Source organism: Triticum aestivum, chromosome 2D, assembly GCF_018294505.1.
Source record: "Triticum aestivum cultivar Chinese Spring chromosome 2D, IWGSC CS RefSeq v2.1, whole genome shotgun sequence".
Classification (NCBI taxonomy): Eukaryota; Viridiplantae; Streptophyta; class Magnoliopsida; order Poales; family Poaceae; genus Triticum; species Triticum aestivum.
In genome coordinates this window covers 191,508,903-191,525,280 of record NC_057799.1, presented here as the reverse complement: position 1 = coordinate 191,525,280, position 16,378 = coordinate 191,508,903, and the positions used below count along the sequence as shown (strand labels likewise).

Here is a 16,378-nt window from a genome sequence, read left to right as displayed (position 1 = left end):
TGCGGTTCAGTAGGCGGCCGATCAACTTTGACTCGAAAAGGGGGTACTCCATCACTCAATCCTTAGATCAGGGGCGTCACGTCTGGTTTGACACACCCCATGATCCGTTTTGTATCCCACACCATGTGGACTTTGAGTAATAAATTTGGTTTAACCCCTAAAAAAAGTACTCCATCCACTTGCGTGCATTGCATGCACCCGTGGATGGATAGTGGTAGTGAGTGGCAGTTGCGCGTCGTGGTCTCGCAGGTCAGGCTCAGCAGCAACTCCATCGGCCATCTTTGTCGTCGATCGAGGACTGTGTCGTGCCATGCCGAGGAAACCACGATTCCTCCGCGCTCCCCAACCCCCGCCGCCACAGCGATGCTTCTGGCCGTCATCGCCGTCGTCCTGCTCCTGCTACCGCCGGCCATGCCGTTCGAGGACTTGTTGTGCGATGGCAGCACCTACGCGCCCTACAGCACTTTCCAGGCGAGCCTCGACCTCGTCGCCGCGGCGCTCCCCGGCAACGCCTCCTCCATGCCGTCCGGCTTCGCCACCGCCGAGGCCGGCACGCCGCCCAACCGGGCCTACGCCATGGCGCTCTGCCGCGGCGACGTGAACGCCTCCACCTGCGCCGCCTGCGTGGCCGCCGCATTCCGTGCCGCCGGCGCGCAGGACAACTGCCCCAACAACACGGGCGCCACCATGTACGAGGACGTCTGCGTCCTTCGGTTCTCCACCGTGCAGTTCCTCGACTTCCTCAGGGCCGACCAGTGGCAGCCCGGAGAGCTTACGTACGGCCGGACTCTTTCATCATCACTTGTCCGTCTGACGCTCCTCTTGAATAATTCTCTCTTCTGTGTAAACTAATGTGGTTTCTATGGATCTGTAAACTGGTTCAAGTTTTCAAATTACCCCGGCGTCTCGGAATGTCAAGTCGGCACAGGGAGCATGGTTCAGCGCCGCCGCCACGTCCATCCTCACCGCGGTGGTCGACCACGCATTGGCCGTGGCGGGCAACTCGACGACCGCCAAGAAGTACTTCGCCACGGGGGTGCTGGACTTCGAGCCCAGGATTTACGGGCTCGCGCAGTGCCTCCCGGAGATGACGCCGTCGCAGTGCCGGAGCTGCCTTGGGACCCTCCTCGTGCAAACAACGCCCATGCTCAGCACCAAGCCCCGATGGATCATGGCTTTTGTGGCCTGGTGCAACCTGAGGTACAGCGTGCGGCCGTTCTACGAGGGTCGGTCGATGCTGCAGCTCCCGGCGCCACCACCGCCAGCAGTCGTGCCGCCATCTGTAACTCCAGAGTCTGGAGGAACAGGTAGCACCTACTACACACTTTCAATTCTTATTTTTATCTGCAGAACTGTTGCTATCATTGTTTGCTTAGCTCATACTACTTCATATTGTTACTTACTACTCCCTCCGTTCCTAAATATAAGTCTTTGTAGAGTTTTCACTATAAACCACATACGGATGTATATAGATACATTTTAAGTGTAGATTCATTCATTTTGCACCGTATGTAGTCCATCTAGTGAAATCTCTACAAAGACTTACATTTAGGAACGGAGGGAGTACAAGTTTAAGATCCTCGTTTGGTGTATGGTGTTGCAGGGAAGAAAAAGAGTGCAGAAGGAATCTCTGCGGGCATTGGTTGTTCTGTGGTCTTCCTATTTCTTCTTTCGGTTTTCGCTTTCGTTCGATTCAAGAGAAGGACTACTAAGCAATCAGAGGACGACCACCGTGAGTAGCATAACATCTAGCATGCTATATCAGTTTAAGGGCTGGAATTTGCAGTTCCTTGATGACATTCTTGTCATGCGACACCAGCATTCAAGAAAATTGTGGGAGCACAATGCATGATCTTTGATTTATCGGCGCTGCAAGAGGCAACTGAAAACTTCTCGGAAAAGAATAAGCTTGGAGAAGGTGGTTTTGGCATTGTGTACAAGGTGAGTAAATAAGCAAGACATAACCAGGTGGGTGATATCAGTATAACACCTTCTCTGAGGAAGACTCTGTTGCAGGGGATACTAGCAGATGGGCAGGAAATAGCAGTGAAGAAGCTTTTGGGAGGAACAGGGAGTGGTTTGCATCAACTGCACAATGAGGTGCAGCTATTGGCAGAGCTGCAGCATAAGAACCTTGTTAGATTACAGGGGTTTTGCTCGCATCGGGATGATACGCTGCTCGTTTATGAATATATCAAGAATGGGACCCTCGACAACTTTCTATTTGGTATTTTTCCTCTTCACTCACCTCTCTTGCTCTCGAGCTACAAATCATTGCACGGGTTTTATTTAGTTTATTTTTGCTTCTGAACACCATGTAATTTTTATGTGCGATGGATGAGAACATTTCACCATGCAGCAAAGCATAGCTATACACCCGAGTTTCACTGTTTAGAAACTCAGTACAAACTAGTACTTAATATGTCCTGTAGCATTTCCGGCACAATAAGTTACCACATCCAAGGTTGTTTATACGGTAAGCGAGTTAGTATTCGATGGAGAGGCCGGGGGTTCAACCCTTTTTGAGTTAGTATGATTGTTGTGCATTTACCTTGCACCACCTAATATTATGAATTTAACATTGTGCGCAATAGAAACTAACGAGGAAAATACACTGAGCTGGGAGCAACAGTACAACATCGTTCTTGGGATTGCCAAGGGAATATTGTACCTTCACGAGGATTCAAGCATGAGGATCATCCACCGGGACCTGAAACCTAACAACATTCTCGTTGACGACGGCATGGATCCGAAAATCGCAGACTTTGGACTTGCAAAGCTGCTAGGAGATGGTCATACTCATACTAAGACAGCTAGAGCTGTCGGAACACTGTAAGGCCATACCTATATACATTCACAGATCCACAAAACGGCAGATATCGAGCGTGTGCTTGCAAAGCCTAACTGCTCATCCTTTGCAGAGGTTACATGGCACCGGAGTACGCAATACACGGACGCGTGTCGCCCAAGATCGATATTTTCAGCTTCGGTGTCTTGGTCCTTGAAATTGTAACCAGGAGACGGAACAGCAGTTCTGACGATCGCGATGAAGTGAATCTTATTAGTGATGTAAGTGCTTATTTACTTCATTTTTGGTGCATCTGTACACTGCATACACTCGTGTAAATCATACTCCCTCCGTTCCAAATTACTTGTCGTGGTTTTAGTTCAAAATTTGAACTAAAACCACGACGAGTAATTTGGAACGGAGGGAGTATATGTCATGGCAACTGAAAGTACTGTCGGCACTAACAATCTAACAGGTGTGGAACTGCTGGACGAAAGGGACGGTATCGCAGATGATAGACCGATCGCTGGATGAACACGCTCGAAGCCAGGCATTACGATGTATCCACATCGGGTTGATGTGTGTCCAGTCGGACCCTGACGACAGGCCTTACATATCATCCGTCATTTTCATGTTAACCAGGGATAACACGGAGATTCAAGCACCTGCGCAACCTGCATTCTTCTTTGGGAGAGAAGCCGCTTTAACTTCTCCGGCATATGACCGATCTGATTTCATCCTGGGACAGGATGTCTCTGTGAATGCGGTTACAATTACTGAGCCGTATCCTAGGTAAGTAATAATGAACCGGTGTGATGTTGAGGCCAAAGAGGTGACTTGGCTATGGTTTCAGCGAGGGTTTTCAGAGATCTGGCCCTGGTTGTAGAATCCCTTTTGTTTAGGGTTGCTTCGATGTTTACTGGTTCAGTTACCCCATTATCTTGTTATATTTGATTTTATTTTGATCAAATATAAAAAATATTGAGTATAATCGCCTGGATCACTTTCTCTATCTGCCATTTGGTCAAGAAATAGTGCAATTTTGTTTTGATAAAGGGCACTTTTATTAACTCAAATGTAGCATCATGCATATACAAAACATAATAAGCAACACCCGGCCACTAAATAGTTAAGATGCACACAACGACACACCATCAATCCGACAGTAAAATAAAAGTGACATTATGCCTATGCCAAAGATGCAGGAGACGGTGGACCGATCAAGAGGTTATGCCTCCACCCATATTGAGCAAAAACCTGTGTGGCCACCCTCTACAACTGCATACACACCGTCATGAATAGAGGTTGGTACTCCGTAAGATATAGAGTAGACCACATATGAAGTCAGCGCGTACATGAAAAAATAATCTGAAAAGAGAAGAGTTTTTGTTATTAAAAGCAAATCATTTATGCGTAGCCAAATCGACCATAATAAGGAGTACTCTTCCATCCTTATTAGCGTTTTAAACACATTTGGAATTCCATCCAGCCAGTGGCCATAAATGTTGATGACACTTGTGGGAGGATACGAATTGGACGCTATTTGGATACCATATGAATTGGACGCTATTTGGATGACTGACCATGTAGAATATGCATAGTAAAAAAAAGATGTGCTTGATTGTCTTCTTGTCTTGAGCACAAAAACTACACTACTTACTTCCTTGCCAATTGCGGCGAGCAAGGTTGTAGTTGGTTAGCACAACTCCCCTTCAAAGATTCCCCATAAAAAAAAATCACTTGTAGTACATTCTTCGCTCTTCAATTCTTTTTTCTATTATCCATCGAAATCTCAAAGTGCATGAGTGCACAATACATAGAGTCAAATACAAATGATCCAGATGTGGTGTGATTCCAACAGAAGATTTTGCCATGAAAAAAGGCGAGGGTCAACCAGATCCCGTATGAAGGAAATATTTAGTGGGGACGAGCTGAGCACCTGCGTAAAGAATATCGTTCTTGTCGCGAACAATGTGGTACAAAGTTGGATATTATTCCCGAAGACTTGCATTACCTAGCCACTTGTGCTACGAGAAACGAATCTCAGAGCGGTCCCTTATTGTGAACGATCCAAAGCAGAAGAAATAGATGGTATTTGCTGCCATTGGACCTGCCCAAAAGTGTGAATCTCCATGTTTCCAAAATGACTAAGACACGAACTTTTGGTCTAGGTACTTATTTCGCAGCAAGGTTTGCCAAACGTCATCCTCAATAAGTAGTTTGAAAAAAGTAAGACATCATTCTTCACTTGAAGGTCATGAATGCCTAGGCCACGTTGGTCTTTTGATCTTCAAACCACACTCCATTTTCCTACCCGGAACTTTTTATTTTCACTATCTCCATGCCAAAATAATTTGAAAATGGAGTAATGTAGTCTTTGAAGGATACCTTTTGGGAATTGGAAGAAGCATAATATTGAGAGAACCGTGTTTGTGAGGACAAAATTGATCAAGACCAATCGTTCTCTAGCTCGGAGCAACTTGCCTTTCCAACTACTCAACGGTATCTCTAAGTGCTCCTCTAATTGTTTCCACTCCGCATTAGTGTGGCGTCGATAATCTCCGGGATTTCCAAATATTTAATTGGGAATTATCTTTGTGCACAACTAAATAGATCAAGATATGTCGCAGCTACCTCACCAGCTTCTCCAAAGCAGAATAATTCACTTATATGGAAGTTAATTTTAAGGCCCAACATTTGCTCAAAAGCTGAAAGCAAGAACTTCAGGTTTCTAGCCTTGTCCAGGTCATGTTCCATAAAACGAATTGTATCATCGACATATTGCAAAATTGAGAGACCCCCGTCCAGAAAGTGTGGCATTACTCCAGCAATCCGACCGTCCTACTTAGCGCGATCAATCAGAATAGCCAACATGTTGGCCCCGATGCTGAACAATACTGGAGACGTGGTGTAACCCTACTGTAGACCTTTTTTCTCGAAGTAACGGCCAATGTCATCATTGAATTTGACAGCCATACTACCTACGTAACAAAATTTTGGATCCACTATCGCCATTTCATGGAGAAACCTTTCATTCCAAGGGCTTGTTGAAGGAACGATCATTTGACTTTACCATAAGCCTTTTCAAAGTCAATCTTGAATAGTACTGCACTCGTGTTGTTCGGATGCGTCTCATGAACGGTCTCATGTAGGATTACTACTCCATCGAGTATATTTCTTCCTTGCATGAAAGTCGTTCGAGATGGTCTAACAACATGGCCAGCGATAGAATTGAGCTTATTAGTAGCCACCTTAGTGAATATCTTGAAGCTGACATTAAGGAGGCATATGGGCCTATATTGATGGATCTGCTCAGCCTCCTTAATCTTGGGCAACAAAACAATCTCGCCAAATTTGAGACTTGATAGGTCAAGTTCCCTAGCATGAAGAGAATTGAACAACTTCAAAAGGTCAGACTTGATAACATCCTAGAAGTTCTGCTGGAATTCTGAGGGGGAGCCATCAGGGCTTGGATCTTTGTTATGTTCCATTCGGAACACAACATCTCTCACCTCCGCTTCAGAGAAAGATGTCGTGAGGATATCATCTCTTCTGCTGTGATTAGTGGGATATCATTTGTTCATGTCTCGTCTAGGGTGAAATTCCCTTTATCCGGCGCCCCGAACAAAGATTTGTAGTACGTCGTAATATAGAGTTTGAGCTTCGCCAATCCTTCAATCCGGCCCTCAGCATATTGAAGACTAAAAATACACTTCTTTTTATGCCGTCCATTGGTGATCAATTGAAAGTATCTAATTGTTGTCTCCCTCCAAGATGAAGTCGGATTTGGATCTTTGGTGCCATTTGATTCCATCTTCTCTGAAAAGTCATGCAATCTTCTCATTGAACTGGGTTTTTCAAATCAATATCCTGTTGAGACAAGATGCGAGTTTCTGTGATTTTCTCGATGTCATCAATAATGGTAGAGGCGTTGTTTTTCTTTTTTATAGATACCGCTGGTATGTTTTGCCCATCCAGATAGGAATTGCCTTATGTCCCTTATTTTAAAGTTCCATCGATCTGGTTTGGTGTACAACCAACTACATGTCTCTCCCATACCTTCTTGATTAATTTGGAGAAACCACATTGGATATTTTGAATATGTCTCTTAACAATATTTCATGTCAAAAAATATATGTGATGTGACAAATTTTGGTCATTAATATGGTTGCTAATCACTTTAACTATATGTAAGTTACCTGATTTTTTAATCTGAGTAATTTGATTTTCTAACTGTTGATTATTTTATTAAGATTCGTGTTGTCTCTTTTACTTGTGTTGTTTTTATGCTTCTTCGGTTGAATTTTTGACTTGCCCCTATTTGGGGTCAGTCAATTTTTATATTGGGCTTGAAGCCCGTTACACATTGCCTTTTTTCTGCTGTTTTCATATGTTTTTGCATTTTTTGTTTTGTTTTTAGTGGGTATTCTTTTTCTTTTTGGGTATTCTCGGGTTGTTGGGAGAGTGTAAATGTATATGCAAGTACGCTACAACATCGTGTATAAATAATAATAGAGTGCAAAACTGGCACTATTATATGCTTATCCTTTTCATATTATAAAAGTGCCATTTTACTGCAAATTTATGTGCAAGTTTTTAAAGATTTTTTTCGTACTTCTTAGAGCAACTCTAGCAAACCCCGCATTCGCCCCCGGCCCACAAAATAACCGCCAAAATGCGGGTACGGGCCGGAAAACCTGCCCAACTAGACCCCGCATCCCGCCCCGGCCCGCAAAAAATTTTGAGGGGCGCGGCAAAATCCCGACCCCAACCCGGGAAAACACGGGTTTCCCCCTCGCGGTTGCGGTGCCCTGCATCAGAGAGAAGCAGTTGGCGGGAGGGACATTTCAGCCCCGCGCGCTTTCCCCCTTCCTTCCGCCGCCGCCCGCCCTTGCTTCCGCCCGCCCGCCGCCGGTGATTCCGGCCATATCTGCGGGCGGAATCGCGCCGCGGGGCCGCCCCACACCCTCCCGTGCAGAGCCGCTGCACCGACCCCCCCGGATCCGGCGAGAAGAGCCGCCCCTCGTCGCCGCCGCCACCAAGGATCGACCACCGTCGAGCGCGCCCCCTCGTCGCCGCCCGGGATCACCCGCCACCGGTTCGTCCCTTTTTTGTGATTTTTGCAAGCTGTGTAGTTGATTGACGCGCCGGTATGCGTGTAGATGGAGTTGAGCCCGTGCGAGAAGTTCTTGCTCTCCGATTCGTCCGATTCAGACGACTCGGATGTTGAGACCATGCTTGCGACCTTTCGGCAGCAAATTAGTCATGGCGCTTGCCGTGTAGCATGAAGACGAGCACCGGAAGAGGAGGCGGGGATCGACTGTCGGGCGTCTGTGCATTCCTCGGAATCGCCATCTTGGGAAAGAGATGTTGATGCAAGACTATTTCGCGGAGAATCCTACATATCCTCCGCACCTCTTCCGGAGAAGGTACCGAATGCGCCGATCCCTCTTTGTGAAACTTGTTCAAGCTTGCGAGGTAAATTGCCGGTATTTTACTCAAAGAAGGAATGCCGCAGGCTTAAAGGGATTTAGCGCATATCAAAAAATCTCCGCAGCTATGCGGGTGATTGCATATGGCGTTCCGGCTGACTATGCCGATGAGTATCTTCGCATTGGTGAAGATAGCACAATTGAGTCTGTGCGTAGATTTGCAAAAGTGATCGTCCGTGTCTTTGGTCCTGAGTATCTTCGGGCACCCAATGAAGATGACACAAAGAAATTGATGGCATCTAATGAGAGGAGAGGTTGGCCTGGCATGCTAGGTAGCATTGATTGTATGCATTGGAATTGGAAAAATTGCCCCAAGGCTTGGCAAGGAATGTATTGTGGCAAGTCTCGTGATGCAACAATTGTGCTAGAGGCCGTAGCATCCGAGGATTTATGGATTTGGCATTGCTTTTTTTGGTATGCCGGGCACTCTCAATGATATCAATGTGTTGCAACAGTCTCATTTGTTTGCTAGACTTGCTAGTGGTGATGCTCCTGCTTGCAACTACACTATCAATGGGCATGAATACACAAAGGGGTACTATCTTGCAGATGGTATATACCCTCCTTGGTGCACATTTGTCAAGAGCATCAAAGAACCCAAAACAAAAAAAACAATGTGAATTTGCAAGGGTGCAAGAGGCAGCCCGAAAAGACATTGAAAAAGCATTCGGTGTTTTGCAATCTAGGTTTGCCATTGTCCGTGGTCCTGCTCGTTTTTGGGATAAGAAAACCTTGAAAAACATCATGACATGCTGTGTTATCCTGCACAATATGATTCTTGAAGATGAGAGAGAAATGAACTTAGAATTCTTTTACGACAATGTGGGTAGCCGTGTCAAACCAGCTAGAGACCCAAACCGCATTAGAGCTTTTCTTCAGACATACAAGGAGATTGAAAATGCAGACACACACTTTCAACTTCAGGAGGATCTCATTGAGCACCATTGGCAAAGGGCTGGACAGTGACTAATTTTTGTATTCATTTGTATTTGTATTCATGACAAGTTTTGTATTGCATTATTTAAGTTTGCTACGGTGATTTGAATAATTATTTGTAATGCGGATGATTATTGTATTATGTTTGATTTGAATAATTCAGTTTGTTTTCGATTGTTGAATTATGTTGGATTTGATATTTGCGGGCCGATGATATGCAGGATGCAGCGGCGCAAAGAGCAGACCCCGCAAAGCCGACCCGTAAAAAGGTATATTCCGCGAATATACTTTTTTACGGATCCGTTTGGGGGGTGTGCATCTGTGCCAGCCCGCAAAAGCGGTTTTGCGCGAACTGCAAACGCGTTTTGCGGGCTGGCGGGATGCAGGGTCTGCTAGAGTTGCTCTTACAGGGTAAAACAAGTGTTGCTTATTCATTCTTCCTTAGAATACTTTATTTTTGCTTTTTTAGTTTTATTCGATTTTCTTCATTCTTCAATGGTAATACCAATGTCACTGGTTCATTACTTTTTTAGAAACATTTTCTGTTGCAAAAATTCCACCATTATATGCTTTTTCTTGCATATTATAGGAAAACCAATTTATATTTCAGTTGTTTGCAAATTTGTCATTGTTAGTGTTATGTTTTTTTTTCATTTTGCTTTATTTTTAAAGGATATACCAGTGCCACTAATTCATTCTTCCTTATGAATGATCATTTTCTATTCTTTTGTGCATAAGTATACACGTAAATACTATATAATATGTGTGTAAATTATACTAGATTGCAAAAAAAAATTCAGTGCCTGTCCAAGTTTTTTTCATTTTCATTTTTCTTAAAGGGTAATACCAATACTATTAATTCATTCTTTGTTAGAAAAATTCATTCTTTTATTTTGTTATAGTTTTTATTTCATTTTCTTTCTTTTTAAGGTTAATACCAATGCCACTAATTCATTCTTAAAGGGTAATATCAATGCCACTAATTCATTCTCTTTAGGAACCTTCATTATTTTAATTTTTTGTTTATTCCATTTTCTTTCCCTTTTAAGGATAATACAAGTGCCTTGCATATTGTAAAAAGAGCAATTTGCGTGTAAATTGTGTGCATTTTTATTTCTTTTTTACTATTCATGTTTTTTGTTTTTTAATTCTTATTTTAGTATTGGTATAGGGGGGGGGGGGGTATAAGAAAGCTAGAGAAAGTAGAAAGCGGCCGAGCCTTTGGATCTTGATAGGGTGGTGGAGAGTGATTTGACTTAATGCCCCAAAAATTCAGGCGCCTGTTTAAATAGTCGTATTTGTTTATTTTTCCTACTGTACGATCACGTGGCACTATTTAATCTTGTGAGATGCATTTCATTTTTGTTTTGTCGAGAGATAATTAACCTTTGATGTAAACACTAGGTATAATATAGACACACACACCCTCAAGTTTTATGCTATATATGCGTGTAAGTTGTATTGTCTTCTGAAATCACACTAATATACACTTGTGTTTTTATATGGAGAAACATTGCAATTTCTATGCAAATTGTGTCCAATTCTTCTTCACAATTTTTTCTTCCTTCTTTAGGGTAATACCAACTCCCTTAATTCATTATTCGTTAGACACACTTTTGTGTTTGTCTTTTTTGTTTTGTATTTGCTTTAGTTTTTGTTTTTTCTTCATGAATGTTAGTTATAGTATGCAACTTATATCACTTATTGATGTGATTACAATTTATAGAATATTAGAATAAGGGACAGAGGGGAAGCTGTATTTAGATGAAGATGTGGGGCTACATGGTGGAGTAAAGGAAAGTGACGTGCCCTGAATTAAAATTCAGTAGCTTGAGCCATAGCTAGTGCCTTAACTTATCGTGTTTATTCAATGTTTGGTTAGATTAAGCATTGTTTAAATTGCCCCTATAAATTTGAAGCAAATGAAAAAAAAAAGAGTGAATGTTGTGGAGGCTGCCATTTGGCATTTCCATGTTTGCGCACAAGCCTGGCAGCCTCCAAAACATTTTGAAGTGTGCTTGATATGGTGGATGGCGGCTCAAGTTTTGGTGACTCTGCAAGAGTTGCTCTAATATGAGCAGCAAAGATACCATAATGGCGTTATATAAGACGTAGACCGACGGATCACAAAGTACATGGGTTTATTCGCCTAGTTTTACAGCAGAAAACTGGCTATATACTTCTTTGATACGAAGTAGTTTTTTTTCTTTGAGACACACTGATACGAAGTAGTAGAGCGTTGAGTTCATTATTCCAAGCTAATAGCCTAGCCTTTGGTCTTTGCTACCAGTTGTCGGTTCATGTCTTCAGGCCCTTGACCGCAGCACGCAGTTTCCGATCTCTGCAAACAAATGAATAAACACTAATTAAATAAGAGAACAAATTGCATTGTTCAGTCCAAATACGAGAATGAATTAAATAACAGCCCATGCGAAGAGGAAATGAACTCATATTTGCAGAAACGTCATGTTAGTAGTATAAGTTTTGAGCGTCATGAACTCACTTGGTGCCTGATGAACAACGGAGCCGGCTCCGCCAAAATGGCATGAGCTGCCAGACCGCCCGTTGCGCTGGTAGTAGTCGTTGAATGCGTAAGACGCGTGCGCAACCTTTGTGTCAGGATCAAAGCACCGCGCGCCGGGCTGGATGGCGCTGCAGTCCGCCCCATGGCCACACGCCCAGTCCAGCGCCGCCTGGAGCCGAGCGTCCCCGACCGCCGCGTTCGCCACGCACCAGCTCGCTGCCTTGGGGTCGCAGGTGCCTATCACCGCATGCATGCAAACAAACGAGTGCCCAGTGCAGTGAGATCATCAGGTATTGGACGGACAACAACTTAATTGACTGCTAGGAGAAGGAGCGGAGGCGGAAGCTCACCTGCTGGTTGCCGGTAGACAATGGAAGCGGCGCCGGAGAAGTCGCACGTCCCGCTGGCCCGGCCCTTGCGCTGGTAGTAGTCGTTGAAGGCGTAGGTGGCGTGCGCCACCTTGGTGTCGGGCTCGTAGCATGGCTTCCCGGGCTGGATGGCGCTGCAGTCTGCCCCGTGGCCGCACGCCCAGTCCAGCGCCGCCTGGAGGCGTGCGTCCCCGACCGCTGCGTTCGCCTCGCACCAGCTGCTGGACTTGTCGCCGGCCCCGAAGTCGACCTGATACACCGGCTGGCCGTTCGGGTAGAACAGGCCGTAGTTTTGCTCCTCCACAGTCGGCTTCTCGTTCTCGTTGAAAAGTTCGAAGATGTATACGGAGATGTCGAATTCAGGGCGGTGCGGGGTGCCGGCGCCGGAGAGCGCAAGTTTGATGAGGTTATTGGTGTAGGCCTGGGCGTCCGCCTTTGTGAAGCCCAGGCTCTGTGGGCAGTAGGCGCACCCTCCCGGGCTCGACTCCCCGCCTATTGCGGGCACCTTGGGCTTCGGGCCACGCCTTCCCCTGAGCATTCTCATCTTCTTAGTGTGGTTCCTGGAGCTGGAGGAGCCCAGCCTCTCCATCGCATAATACACAGCGTCGAGCTGGGTTTCATATAGGCTATAGTAGGTGAGGCCGGCCCGACTGTCGACCACGCCGCCGTTGGGGCGGAAGGTCACGTAGTTAATGTCCATGGCGCCATTGGACGACGAATACGCGTAGTACGGGTAGATGTTGACCATGAGGTACGAGCCTGTCTGCGCCAAGAAGTCAATCATGGGACTCATCACCGACTGCGCGATGTCGTCCTTGAACTCACCTTCGGATGGCGGGAACGACACCTTCAGCGCATCCAACGCAATCGGGGTCGTCACCTTCACGGCGTCGGCCAGGCCCAGGCCAGCCAGCGCCGCCTGGACATTCCTCATGGCCGGGACGAGGTGCGACGTATGCTCGTTTGCCTGCTTGAAGACCTCGTTCCCTACCGTGACGCCACGGATATCCGTGGCAGGGTAGTAGGGCAACAGGTTGTTGTTGGCCCACTGGATGGCCCAGTCTGGGTCCCCGGCCGCGGACGGGAGCATCTCGTTGGGTACCGCCACCACCATCTTTATGCCGCTGTTCTTCATCGCGTCCAGCACGCCCTGGTCGGTGTCGTACACCCTCACCGACGTGATGCCATTCTTCTTCAGCAGCTGCACCACCGACGCTGGGTCCATCAGGTTGTTCCCGTTCCTGCCGTAGCACACGCCCACCTCGCCTGCCTCTGCAAAGAAACGTCGCCGCTGTTACAAAACTGCACCTACCTACAGTATTCCTCAAGACACCAACCTCAAGTCTATTTGATTAATTACCTGAACGCGAGAAGAGGAGCAGTGGCAATCCGGCGCAGAGTAGGACGAGTCTCAGGCGAGTGAGTTCCATGCTGTTCTATTGCGTATCAGAGTGCCTGGACGAGCACAAGGGGTACATGTATTTATAGCCGGCGGCAACAGGGTCAGGATGGAGGATCGTCAGTGGAGGGTGGCACACCCTCACATTGCCTCCAGTGGAGAGGCTTAAATGGCCGCCAGCAGGGGATAATGTGAATTAGTTCGCTTTAGCTATACCCAAGCCGTCTGAATTTTAAATTTGGGCCAGTCGAGATGCTGCTTTGAGATTCATGTCCATTCTTTTGGTTCGGTTGTTTTCTCTGTTAGACTTTGTCTAATCGACTAACCCCAATTTTGGGTCAGTCGAATTGCTTGTTGGGCTCGCTCGCGTCGCCTGTTAGCCTCCCAATGCCCTTTAGTCGGCAGAGCCCAGCCCGCGTTGCGGAAGTGGACCGTCTACTCCTCTCTCGCGAGTTATATATTCTCTCCTCTCCTTTTTTTCAGGAATACGCAAAAGCCTTGTGTATCATTGCATTGATAGGTAGGGTGAAGTTTAGTACAAGTTGTTACAATAGCTTACGGCGTGTTGAGCATGTGCACATGGATGGCAATGTGTCGGCAGCCGCGGCGCACAGGTAGGTGTGGGTGCACCAGCCACATAGGCCCTAGTCTACGTCTCTTGCAGTATGAGTGCTAGTCCAGTGGCACCCACGCGTGCCCAAAGTATTGCCTCCTCCCGGATGCCGTTTACGGCTCGGCTCACAGAAGGGTGGTCCCCGTCGAAGGTGCAACCGTTACGGTGCTTCAAAAGCCACCATGGCAATGGAGGCGAGCCCGCGTCGAAGGCAGCACGGTGCGGTAAGATGGCCGAGGACAACCAGGTAATGAACTCGTCGTCCTGGCTAGGGATCATGGCAGTGGAGCGGCACCAAGACATCACCTCGTGCCATACCTGGCGGGAGAAGGAGCAGCCCGCGAGGAGGTGTTGCATCATCTCGGGTTCTTCATCCTAGAGAAGACAGGTAGGCTCGTGAGGTAGGTCATGTTGCGCAAGGCGGTCAGCCGTCCAGCATCGTCGGAGCAGGGCCAGCCAGATGAAGAATTTGATGCGCATGGGTGCCCAAGATCGCCAAGTGATGCGCCAATGGGGATCCTCCGTGGATCCAATGAATATGGATTGGCAGCATGAGCTCGAGGTGCAGGAGCAAGAGCTAGTCCATCGCCAGGATATCTAGTCTGGCTCGGCGGAGAGTGTCACATGTCGCAATCGCTGCCATAGGGACACATATTGGATGGCCATCTCTGTGCCCAAAGCACCCTGGATGTCCGCTATCCAAGCGCGGTCATGCAGGCGCGTCTTGCGCCGCCGCTTGGCAACCCTGGCATAAACTAGTGACGCGATCACGATGATGTATTGTCCATCTAGCAGTGGTCCTCCCAGAATTTGCAGGTGCGCCCGTTGCCGATTGACCAGGAGGTGGAGGACCGGAAGATGGCCTGGACTTTGAGGCAACGGGGGATGTGCAAGTGTTGCCATGGCCGTGAGGCGTCTGTCCTCTATAGCCACAACCAACGAGTGCGGAGGAAGACACCCACACGCTGGAGGTCGGAGATGCCAATGCCCCCAAGGCGATAGGCCGGCAGACGCAGCGCCAACTGACGAGGCAGTGGCCGCTACTCGCGTCTTTACGCCCGTACCAGAGGAAGCTGCGGAGGAGGCAGTTGATTTGCTTGAGGATGGGGGTTTGATGGCCATCGCAATAAGCTTGTGCGTGGGCATCAAGGATAGCACATGCTGGCAGAGCGCCAGCCGGTCTCCGAGCAACATCATGGATGCCCACCATGGTGAGAGCCTGCACTCTAGCTTGTCAAGGATTGTCTCCAAGGCAGCGGCACTGATCTTGGGGACTGAGAGCGGCAGGCCGAGGTATGTCGTTGGGAAATCCTTGAGCCGACACGCAAAGTTGGAGGTGATCGCGTCACGGTCATCGGGTGTGCATTGCATGGGGCAGGCCACATACTTGACGAAGTTGCACTACTACAGGATGTTGCTAACGCGACACATGAATCAGAGACCCTTCGACGAAACCATGTACGATGCATGAATCGCAAATGGTATCGTAATAAAACCGTCACCAATAAGACATGACATGGAGGACTTCGCTTGTGTGGATATTGGATCCTGCCTGGCCATTGAGTGAGCCAATTGTGTTGTTTTCGCGAGATGCTGGTCATATCCTCTATTCTCGCTGGTCTGCACTTTCCTAGGTAATCCTTCGACGGTAGCCACAAGATGGGTGGTGGGTGGGAGCAAAATTTTGCCTCTGAATCTGATCTGACATTGGTACCAAGGGTAGTTTCTCTGGGACTTGATATGATATCCATACGGGGTTCTTATGTGGGGCCAGATATGCTATTTGGTTCCCAGATTGAGTCATCGGGCTCAAGCTCCAAGCCTAATCCGACGAGTGTAGCTTTCGTTCCAAGCTCGACCTGACATCGGTGTTTGAACGTATGCGACTCGTTGCTCCTTGATCTGATCTAACATCTTTAGCGAGGGAGCGGCAGGGTATTCCAATTCGTTGGGTCTGACATCCCGATGGTGGGTTGGAGTCTCGATCCATCCTAGTTGGCTGATTGAATTGGCGAGGGGTCGTTCCGGTGCCAGGTCGTGCCAGCATTACTCTGATCGCCGGTCACGAACCGACTACTCAGAGGGACCTGTATGCACAACTAATGATGGAGTCAAATCCAGCAGATCTCGTGTAGGGGTTCCAAATTCATAGCCTTAGTACGATGGTAACAGAGACACAGAGTTTTACACAGATTCTTACTCTATTAGCATTACTCAACATGACATCTCTCTGAGGGGCGAAGATATATAAGCACCTT

At 47.2% G+C, this 16,378-nt stretch overlaps 1 protein-coding gene and 1 pseudogene across 1 annotated transcript; one reads left to right on the top strand and one right to left on the bottom strand.

Moving 5' to 3' along the window:
- The first annotated feature begins 223 nt into the window (after positions 1 to 223).
- On the top strand, positions 224 to 3,769 carry LOC123049162 (putative receptor-like protein kinase At4g00960). The gene is made up of 8 exons (XM_044472144.1): positions 224 to 776; positions 886 to 1,307; positions 1,604 to 1,732; positions 1,820 to 1,941; positions 2,017 to 2,227; positions 2,595 to 2,832; positions 2,922 to 3,069; positions 3,264 to 3,769. Exons 1-8 carry the CDS (start codon positions 364 to 366, stop codon positions 3,582 to 3,584), a joined length of 2,004 nt encoding a protein of 667 aa, XP_044328079.1. The 5' UTR covers positions 224 to 363; the 3' UTR covers positions 3,585 to 3,769.
- Positions 3,770 to 11,098: 7,329 nt separating this feature from the next.
- LOC123049161 (glucan endo-1,3-beta-glucosidase 3-like) lies at positions 11,099 to 13,538 on the bottom strand (annotated as a pseudogene).
- Between the last annotated feature and the right edge of the window lie 2,840 nt (positions 13,539 to 16,378).